The 11,210-nt window shown below is 43.0% G+C and overlaps 1 protein-coding gene across 4 annotated transcripts in view; it reads left to right on the forward strand.

Moving 5' to 3' along the window:
• Positions 1-9,175, forward strand: part of LOC123502001 (leucine-rich melanocyte differentiation-associated protein-like) — a 15,175-nt gene extending 6,000 nt beyond the window's left edge. For all 4 annotated transcript variants that reach the window (XM_045251149.1, XM_045251150.1, XM_045251152.1 and 1 more), the window contains 5 exons: positions 229-355; positions 6,639-6,775; positions 7,489-7,651; positions 8,108-8,252; positions 8,917-9,175. In XM_045251149.1, coding sequence (XP_045107084.1) covers positions 229-355; positions 6,639-6,775; positions 7,489-7,651; positions 8,108-8,252; positions 8,917-8,975 — 631 coding nt within the window. In that variant the 3' untranslated portion in view covers positions 8,976-9,175. The remainder of the gene's footprint in view (positions 1-228; positions 356-6,638; positions 6,776-7,488; positions 7,652-8,107; positions 8,253-8,916) is intronic.
• The last annotated feature ends 2,035 nt before the right edge of the window (positions 9,176-11,210 follow it).

Raw genomic sequence — 11,210 nt, forward strand, 5'->3', positions numbered from 1 at the left:
TCCTCCTCCTCCTTTTCTATTTCCACGTACTCTTAACAACCTCCTGAAACGTCTCCCTCCCTCCTCTTCCTCCTCTTCCTTTTCTATCGCCATATACATGTAACAACCTCCTCCTCCTCTTTCTTCTCCTTTTCCTCCTTTTCTATATTCACGTACTTTTAACCTCCTCCTCCTCCTCCTCCTCCTCCTCCTCCTCCTCCTCCTCCTCCTCCTCCTCCTCCCTAACAGGTCTCTGGAGGGGCTGGAGCGCTTCCCATACCTGGAGGAGTTAGTGCTGGACAACAATTTCATAGATGACGGTGTGACGCTGCCCCACCTCGACACACTCCACACACTGTCACTCAACAAGAACAAGGTGCGTGGGGTGGCGGGGGGGGGTATGTGGAGGAGAAGAAGGAAAAGGAAGACATTGTTAAGAGGACGTGGAGATAGAAAAAGAGGAGGAGGAGGAGGAGGAGGAGGAGAAGGAGGTATGGAGATGATTCAGGAGGAGCAGGAGGTAAGGACATGTTTCACGGGCAAGAAGGAGGTAAGGACATTTTTCACGCAAAGGGAAGGAGGAGGAGGAAGAGGAAGAGAAAGAGGAAGAGGAAGAGGAGGAGGAGGAGGAGGAGGAGGAGCACGAGGTAAGATGTTTCAAGAGTAGGAGGAGGAGAAGAACGAGAAGGAAGGTAGATGTTTCAAGAGGAGGAGGAGGTATAGGAAGATGTTTCAAGAGGAATATACAAAGTACCATGACACGTATTCGCATTTATTCTGGTGACTATTTGGTGATTCTATACAGCTTCAGAAACTCATGTTGGGGATTAAAATAGTGAAGACTGTGGCCATTAATCTTCCGACCTCCATACACCCTTCGTAATGTCAATAAAATCGTCTAATCGTACACAAATCTCAAGGTAAAAATGCGTCCCAGTACTAACCCCTACATGAGTTTCTGAAGCTGTAGTCACCAAATAGTCACCAGAATGAATATGGAAACGCGTCATGCCACTGGAGAGATTAATGGCGCAGAAATCACGTTAATTTGTCCCTCCAGCCAGCTGTTGGACTTTATGCAATTGCACTGCAAGAGCAGAACAAACGAGAAAGGAAGGCAAGGATTTGGACGCGAAGGTGGCTAGTCCAGCACTTGTGGTGGTAAACAAATCAAAACAAAATCCGATACTATTTGTAGGTAATTAATGAATATCGTATAAGTGATGGGTATGCAAATCAAGAAAAATTACACCATTATATTGATGATACGAGTATATGCCAAATAAAGCATTATAAAAAATAATTCCGTATTTTTGAAGAGTATGTTCATTATACTCTTTCCACGACGGTCTTCCAGTCGCGGGAAATGGACAACGGTCTTGGATCATTCCCTATGACCCGCTGTCCTCTGAAAATCGGCGTTTTCTGGGACGGACGTGCAGGGTTGCCATGTTTGTCCTTTTAAGGACAGTCTGTCCTTTTTTTAGCCTGTTTGTCCTTAAGTTTTCTTGTAAAAAAGGACAGTCAAAATCTGTCCTTTTCTGTCCTTTTTTCAGCAAAATTTATTTATTTATTTGTTTATTCATTGTGAACCACGGATCCGGTCAAACCTTCAAACACGCAGTCAATAAATTTGTTTCTGCAACTTCCTATCTTTTATTGTTTTATCATATTTGTTCTTGTGTTATATGAAAATAAATCGAGCATATTATAAACTTATGATTTTTCTGTGGGATCGCAGACTGGTAACTATAATAAGCAACCGGCAACTCCTTAAAAAGCGCTCCCACTCCCAGCCTCCCAGTCTAGCCTAAATGTTGTTAAATTTCATATAACCCTGCAAGTTCTCTCTCTCTCTCTCTCTCTCTCTCTCTCTCTCTCTCTCTCTCTGCTGTTATACACTTTTAAACACATACACACACACACACACACACACACACACACACACACACACATATATATATATATATATATATATATATATATATATATATATATATATATATATATATATATATATATAATACACACACTTTTTGTTGTGCTGTCCTTTTTTGGAGGCAAATGTCCTTTTTTTAAAGCAGGTCTGTCCTTTTTTCATGTGTAGTGTCTGGCAACCCTGCCCGGGACGTGGTCGTCGATATTCCAGACGCGCGACACGCTGTCGCGGGTATACGTGACCGTGTGATACGGGCATAACACACCCTGAAAAACACGTGTACCTTCAACTAGAACCTTTTGAAATAGTGTTAGTGCGTCGTGGAAGTGTCCCGGAACAATAACCTCAGTAATACAGGTACAGGTATGAGACAAGTGTGTTCTGAACTGCCTCACACCGCTCTGGCAACCCCGCCCACTGTTGCCAGCCTTGTCACTCCACCCTTTCCTAATCTGTTGTTTGTTATCATGGCTTTGACATGTGTGTGTGTGTGTGTGTGTGTGTGTGTGTGTGTGTGTGTTATCATTATTTGAACTTTGGTGATATACAGAGAACAATGATTGTGTGTGTGTGTGTGTGTGTGTGTGTGTGTGTGTGTGTGTGTGTGTGTGTGTGTGTGTTATCATTATTTGAACTTTGGTGATATACAGAGAACAATGATTGTGTGTGTGTGTGTGTGTGTGTGTGTGTGTGTGTGTGTGTGTGTGTTATCATTATTTGAACTTTGGTGATATACAGAGAACAATGATTGTGTGTGTGTGTGTGTGTGTGTGTGTGTGTGTGTGTGTGTGTGTGTGTGTGTGTGTTATCATTATTTGTACTTTGGTGATATACCGAGAACAATGATGTGTGTGTGTGTGTGTGTGTGTGTGTGTGTGTGTGTGTGTGTGTGTGTGTGTGTGTGTGTTATCATTATTTGTACTTTGGTGATATACAGAGAACAATGATGTGTGTGTGTGTGTGTGTGTGTGTGTGTGTGTGTGTGTGTGTGTGTGTGTGTTCTAGTCCTACAATCTGAAACCGTTCCGCGCCACACTTATACTAACTGAAGGCACACGAGTTTTTAATGACGTCTTTACAGTTGTGGTGACAGATTAACAAGATCTGCACACTACTGATGGAGAAACACTCTTGAAAACCCGGCTAATCAACTCTGTGGCCTTAGAAAACAGTCATGATGAGAGAGCAAAGGGTATCACACTGGCTTCTATCTGGCAACACTGCGCTTCAAGGCCTCTCGGCAAGCACAGTGCATGCAGCCGTGCACGCAGTTCAGTGATGATTTGCTCGTGAGAAGGGAGTGTGTCAGTGCTGGCCTTGTTATTCAGTGACGTACAGTTTACTTATTTTGCCAGCAACTTAAAACAGATCAGGGAGTTACTGTGGTCTTCAAAGGTGTTTGTTTGGTGGTTTGACACGCTCTAGTTGTTTTTATTAAGAGGGAAAAGCTCGCCAAGGGAACAGAGAGAAATGCTAAAAAGGTACTCGTAGTTGCCAGTTCCAGTGCAGGTTCGAGAGTTAGCCATAAGGGAAAACTGTCTTGAAACTTCCCTCTTAAATGAAGTTGTAAATACAGAAACAGGCAAGGAGTCTCAGTGTGAGTCAAAGAAAGGTATGAAAAACTGAGAGTACTGGTTAACTCTTGTATTAGGGAGGTGGACAGAGAAGTGGTGAAAATGAGTGGTGCTTTTGAGTAAAGTGTCCTGGTTCTGGTGATAGTGTAACTTGAAGTGCAGCGGTTCAGTCTATGGATAATTAATTCACGTGGCTAACTGTTATGAGAGAGAGAGAGAGAGAGAGAGCAGTGTGGTTGAGACAAGTGAAGAGAACGAACACGTCTGGCTGGAGTCTGGACCAGGATAGGAAGCGGTTGAAGTGGGTGGCGCGGCTGTGACTCACCCAGTATCAGTGTTCAGTGCTGCCAGCGGTTGGGAAAAAATCTTTCAAGATAGGTCTTAGAAATCTCAAGATCAGTATTTTTTTTTTCAAGGTCTTTAAGTGAATAATACACTATGACAAAGGGTGAAAATATATCAGTAAAGAATAATGAACTCTTAAGATTCGCTTAACGAGATAACACTCACCAGCAAAGCAAAGCAGAGGCACCAAATGAACAACTAATACGGTTTGCTCATCTGATTACTGCGTCTGCGACTCTGCGGGACGTGTATTGTACGCGTCAGGACGTCAGCTGAGCCCTTTCTCTCTCTCTCTCTCTCTCTCTCTCTCTCTCTCTCTCTCTCTCTCTCTAAAAATTTCAAGCGCTGGCAGCAATCCCCAGTATAGATAGCGGGAAGAGCTGCCGCTGCCGGGATGAAAGTAATGTTGTTCCCGCCACTTTTGAAAACCGCTGTGTTTACTGTATAACCCCTTCACAGTACCATGACGCGTTTCCATATTATGGTGACTATATTTGGTGATTTTATACAGCTTCAGAAACTTGTGTGGGGGATCAAAATAGTGAAGACAGCGGCCATTAATCCCTTCAGTAGCATGACGCGTTTCCATATTTGGTGACTATTTGGTGATTTTATACACTATACAGCTTCGGAAACTCAGGTGGGGGATTAAAATAGTAAAGAACTGTGACCATAAATCTTCTGACCTCCATAGACCCTTCCTAATATTACCATTACTTTCTATGCCACAGTCGCCTTGAGAACATTTACCTGATGGAATGAATGACCGCCAGAGGAACTTAAAATTAACCAAACACATGAACGAAATATTCCACCAGTGTTGTGATGCGATGAGAAAGTAACGAAGAGAAAAGAAAGAAAACTGTGATATGTAAAGACTTGTGAAAAATATTAGCAAACGGAAAGAAGAGGATAGTCGAAACATTTGGTGACACATGAGAAGAGGAAGAGAAAGAGAAGAGGAGGAGGAGAGACAGAGAGGAAGAGAGGAAAGAAAATTTTATTATGTGAGGTTCAAGGTAATAAAAGAAGAAAAAGGAGGAAGAGAGGAGGAAGAAGGAAAAGGAAGAGGAAGAGGAAGAGGAATAGCAGTAGCGGCAGCAGCAGCAATAAAAACATTTCGAGAAAAAGAAAGAAATGAAACTAAAGGAGGAAGAGGAAAAGGAAGGAAAAATGAAAAAGGAGGAGGAATAAGAAGAATACAAGAAGAAAGGAACGAAACTAAAGAAGGAAGAGGAAGAGGAGAAACAGTAACAGCAGAATTACAAGAAAGAGGTAGAAATGAAAATCAAGAAGTAAGAAGGAAAATAGAACGAGGACGAAGAGAAGAAAAAGGAGAAGAAGAGGGAAGAGGATGGGTTGAAAATAAAAAAGAAGGAGGAGGGAAAGGAGGAGGAGAAGGAGGAGGAGGAGGAGGAGGAGGAGGAGGAGGAGGAGGAGGAGAAGGAGGAGGATGGGAAATCAAACAAAAGAGGAAACACAAACGACTTCAAACATTTAAATCTTTACAATCAATTTTTGGAGGAGGAGGAGAAAGAGGAGAAGGAGGAGGAGGATCAGCAGCAAGAGGAAGAAATGAAAATCAAGGAGGAAGAGAAAGAAGAGGAGGAGGAGGAGGATCAGCAGCAAGAGGAAGAAATGAAAATCAAGGAGGAAGAGAAAGAGGAGGAGCAGGATTACGAGGAAGAGGAGGATATCAAGGAAGAAGAGGAGGAGGAAGAGGATTACAAGGAAGAGGAGGATATCAAGGAAGAAGAGGAGGAGGAGGAGGATTACAAGGAAGAGGGAGAGGCAGAATCCAAGTAAGAACAGAAAGAGAAAAAAATCTGATAAAGATAAGAGGAAGAGGAGCAGGCCTGAAAGGAAGAGGGTTGACAAAGAAGGAGAAGATGATGATAGAGAGAAACAACCCTGGAGAAGAGAGAAACAGATACCAGAGGAGGGAGATATGGAGGAAAAACAGGAGGATGAAGATAAAAAGGCATAATAAAGAGGAGAGGAGAAAAGAAGAAAGACAGGAGAGAAAAGTGTGGAAGAAGAATGAGATTAAGAGGAAGAAGAGGGTGATGATGATAATGATGAAGGAGGCATTACAGATGGAGCTTTACCTCAAAGAAGTGAAGAAGAAGAGAAAGGAAGAGGAGGGGAAGTGGAGAAAGATAATGGAGAAGAAGAGAAAGGAAGAAGAGGAGAGGAAGAGGAAGAAAGAAGAAGAGGAAGAGAAAGGAAGAAGAGGAGAAGAGAAAGAAGGAAGAGGAGAAGAGAAAGAAAGAAGAGAGGAGACAGAAAGAAGAGAACAAAAAGAAGAAGAAGAAGAAGAAAGGAGTAACAGTAAAAAAAAAATAACATTTAAAGAGAGAGAGAGAGAGAGAGAGAGAGAGAGAGAGAGAGAGAGAGAGATAATAAGGAAGGTAGTGAGGAAAAAAAAAAGAAAGAGGAGGAGGGGAAAAAGAAGATAAAGAAAATATTAGAATCGAAAAAGAAAGAAGAGGAAGAAGAAGGAAACAAGAGGTACTTTTATGACTTGTACTGAACCAAATGACACGTGGAAATTAAAAATCTCTCTCTCTCTCTCTCTCTCTCTCTCTCTCTCTCTCAGCTCCAATTTAAAGGTGTTTTTATTTTTGTAGTGACAAATTAACAAGTTTTCTACATAATGATCAGGAAAACCACTCTTGAGAACTGGGAAGAGAGAGAGAGAGAGAGAGGGGAAGCCATTCTGAATACCACCCTTGTCTAATATTTCTCTCTCTCTCTCTCTCTCTCTCTCTCTCTCTCTCTCTCTCTCTCTCTCTGCACAGGTGAGTGACTTGGGCCGCCTCCTGGACCAGATAGGGGACAGGCTGCCCAACCTTCGCTATCTGAGCCTCCTCGGTAACAAGGCGTGTCCAGACCAACTTACTGGCGTGGGGGACGAGCGTGACTATAAGACGTACAGGTGAGTGGGGAAGGTGTGTGTGGGTGGATAGGTGGGGTGAAGGTGTGGGGGGTTGGGAGTAGGGAAAGGTGTGTGTGTGTGTGTGTTGGGGGTTGGGTTGGGTGGTTGAGTGTGTGTGTGTGTGTGTAATTCACCTCGGTCGCTTGCTGGTCACCCAGCCAGTCTTCCCCATCACGGAGCGAGCTCAGAGCTCATAGACCGATCTTCGGGTGGGACTGAGACCACAACACACTCCACACACCGGGACAGCGAGGCCACAACCCCTCCAGTTACATCCCCTACCTATTTACTGCTACGTGAACACACCCCACACATTAACAGCCAAGCCCATTTGCCTCGCCGCTTTCCGGGACTCGAACCCGAGCCTCTCGATTGTGAGTCGAGCGTGCTAACCACTACACTACGCGTGTGTGTGTGTGTGTGTGTGTGTGTGTGTGTGTGTGTGAAGTTGCACGCGATTTTTACTTCACTTCACTAGATTAATCCTTCTCTTTTCTTCTTCTTCTTCTTCTTCTTCTTCTTCTTCTTCTTCTTCTTCTTCTTCTTCTTCTTCTTCTTCTTCTACTACTACTACTACTACTACTACTACTACTACTACAACAACTACTACTACTACTACTACTACTACTACTACTACTACTACTACTACTTTCCTCCTCCTCCTCCTCCTCCTTTTCTTCTTCTTCTTCTTCTTCTTTTTCCTCCTCCTCCAGAATGCACGTCCTTCACCGCCTCCCTCAGCTACGTTTCCTGGACTCAACTGCCGTCAGGAGAAGCGAGGCACGGGAGGCACGGAAGAGGGGGGCGCTGGCCAGGGGGGGACGTGCCACCTCCGCCCCGCCCCCCACCTTCTCCTCTTCCTCCTCCCCAGTGTTGGTAAGAGAGAGAGAGAGAGAGAGAGAGAGAATGTTTAGCTAAAGATCTTTTTTTTTTCTCTTTATGACAATTGAGAAGAGAAATTATTGTGAGAGAGAGAGAGAGAGAGAGAGAGAGAGAGAGAGAGAGAGAGTGTGATGTGTGTGTGTGTGTGTGTGTGTGTGTGTGTGTGTGTGTGTGTGTGTGTGTGTTTAATGAATAGGAAACTTAACCAAACCTAACCTAATTATATATGTATGTAAACACACACACACACACACACACACACACACACACACACACACACACACACACACACACACACACCATGATGAGAGGCATAAACTCGTCTTAAGCCTCCCACAATCCCTATATGTATATTTTCACTATGTATATGTATGTACTGCAATTCCTATTATTATTATTATTATTATTATTATCATCATCATCATCATTATTATTATCATTATTACACAGACCAACAAGAGTGGGATAGCATTGAGCACGGCGCCTGGACTTCAACACAGCCTCCCGCCCTCCCCCGTGACCACGCCCACACTCGCCCAAAAGGAGATGAACGGCACGGCAGCCACGCACGCCCACGCACGGCCTCACATCACAGGTACGTGGCGGGAAGCAGGTGAGGCGAGTGTGAGGTGGAAAGGTAAGATAATGATTAACAGGTAGAACAGGTGAGGTAATTAAAGATGTGAAAGGAGGCTCCAGGTGAGATTATACAGGTAACTAAGAATGAAAGGAAAAGATAGGTGAAGAAAGGTAAGGTGGCATAATTAACAGGTAAAATAGACAGGTGGAAAGGACAGGTGAGATCATTAAAAGGTGAAAGGAAGGTTGAATGAGATGAAACAGGTAACTGGTAGAAAGGGCAGGTAAGAAGATGATTAAGGTGAAAGGTTCCAGGTAAGCAGATTATACAGGTAACTTAGGTAGAAAGAACAGGTAAGAAGGTAATTAAGAGGTGGGGCAGGTAAAAGCAGTCCAGGTGAGATTATACAGGTAATCTGGGTAGAAAGGACAGGTGAGGTGACTAATATAGGTGACACAGGTAGGAGAAAGAACAGGTAAGGTTGTCAGACAGGTAACTAAGTAATCAACAGGTAATTATGTTTGTCTGTATGTATGTATGTGTGATAGTTTGTTTATGTGTGTTATATATTTATCTATAAACATATTTATATTTATTTGTCTATTTATCTATCTATTGAAGTTTTTATTAATATTCTCTCTCTCTCTCTCTCTCTCTCTCTCTCTCTCTCTCATCCTAGATTCCCAGGGAGTGACGCCCCCTCGGTCTCCCTCCCCCCGCCTGACGAGACACTACTGAGGGATCTACGCCCACCACCACCACCACCAACCCCCCACCCCTTCCTCCCCACCAGAGCCTCGCTGCGATAGATAAGCAGACAGATAGATAGATAAATGATATACTGTCAGGTCAGTAACAAGATAAATAGATAAGTGTGTGTGTGTTATCTTTTTCTCTTTGTTTTTCTGGTTTGTTTGTGTTTTTGCTTCAGTATTGTTTATCTCTATTGTTGTTGCTATTATTGTCATTATTGTTATTATTATTATTATTATTATTATTATTATTATTATTATTATTTTATTATTATTGTTATGATCAAACATGCTTATTTTTTTGTATGTATTTTGTACGTACATATTCACACACACACACACACACACATACACACATGCAAACAAACAAACATACAAACTCTAAGGAATAGACATCAACATAATAAAACACACACACACGACCACTGCATCTCTTTCTCTCTCTCTCTCTCTCTCTCTCTGCATGGAAGCAAAATATAAATGTCAAATGTATCTTTTCCGTGAATTTTTTTTTTTTTTAAGATTACGTATTTGTTGATAATAATAATAAAGGTTTGAAGTACAGACTTTGTTTTCCTGAATGCTGTAGTGGTGGTAGTAGTAGTAGTAGTAGTAATAGTAGTAGTACCATGACGTTTTTATATGAATTCTGGTAACTGATGATTCTTTACAGCTTCAGAAACTCATGTGGGGGATTTAAAATGGTAGACTGGCCATTGATCTTCTGACCTCCCTAGACCCTTCCTAATGTCAATATAATGGTCTAATCTGACATAAAACTCCCGGTAAAAATGCGTCCCACTACTGAAGGGGTAAAGGAGGTGCCTCACTAGATGGATGTGTACAAATATTAAGATCACAAACAGACTAGGCTATACACTATTTTTGGCTGACGATTTTCCTTTGTTGACTACTTAAAAAATAAATTTTAAAAATTGATAAAATACAGTACACAGCATACAGTATCCACACAGCATCACTAGGAGGTCTAATTAATTCTAACACTACGCAGCGCTGAGTTCTGACCCTGCACACCACATACACCTAGATATTTCACGCTAACACCAAACTCCACCTTGGCCACGCATCTCAAACCAAGATTGTGTGACACCGAAGTTTCAAAACAATACACTGCTGGCTTCAACACTTCCCTCACCTCATGTCCTCAATGGGAACACACACACACACACACACATCAAATATAAGCCGACATGTTACTTTTGAGAGAGAGAGAGAGAGAGAGAGGCGGAACTTGAGAACACAATAATCTGCTCTTAACTCACGTTCATGCCCTCCTTGCCTCTCCTGCGCTTCCTCCATGCTCTCTTCTCCTCCACACGCTCCCTGTGGTGGCGCAGGAGGCGTGGCTGCAGTACCACCATCACACGTCAAGGGGGAGGGCACTAAATTGATGAAAACACATGTGCTACACGCGCTCCATCTAGACGATCCAGTGTTGCCAGGTCGAGTTGGGAAGTTTACCCTAATTCCCCTTAATGTTACCGTTTGTTTTGAAATTACCCTGGTTGTTAAAAAAAAAAAAACTATTTTCTAAAGATCGTTTATATGTATGTATATGTAAGAAATATTACCATAATATGTACGGTGATTAAATAATATTACCCTGATAGCAAATGATGTTACCCTGATAGTGCACCAGTTAGCTAAAACAAGGTGATTACCTCTACCTGGCACCACTGGCGCCATCAAGCCTCACCTCTTTCTCTCCCTCGCGCATCCCTTTCAAAATCCGCTGATTTGGTGTTTGTCTTGCTGTTTGAAGCGTAATTTGTTTTGCACGTGTTTGTTGAGTGTTCATGGTGGCCACACACACACACACACACCTGGAAATAAGCCATGCACCACCAGGCTTTGAAGAGCAACGCGCCAAACACTGAAAGCAGAGCGGAGCAGAGATATGCCACCTGCGGGATGATGACAGGCGGGCAGCAGTGTCAGCAGCAGCAGCAATGTCAGCAGGGCACACTCAGCACACCACCAGGGGTGATAGGCAGCGGCAACCAAGCGTCCTGGCGGTGTCAGCAGACAGCCGCTGAGACCAGGCTGGCTGACACCACCCCGCCTCACCCTCACCCAGTGTGGAGTCGGGGAAGGGAAACCATGGAGTAGAAAAATATGCATCTTTTATTTCATTTTTGTTGTGTAGAGGCAGACAACTGTGTGTATGACACAAGAATCAACTACATTATATATATTTTTT

Source organism: Portunus trituberculatus, chromosome 10 (assembly GCF_017591435.1).
Source record: "Portunus trituberculatus isolate SZX2019 chromosome 10, ASM1759143v1, whole genome shotgun sequence".
NCBI lineage: Eukaryota > Metazoa > Arthropoda > Malacostraca > Decapoda > Portunidae > Portunus > Portunus trituberculatus.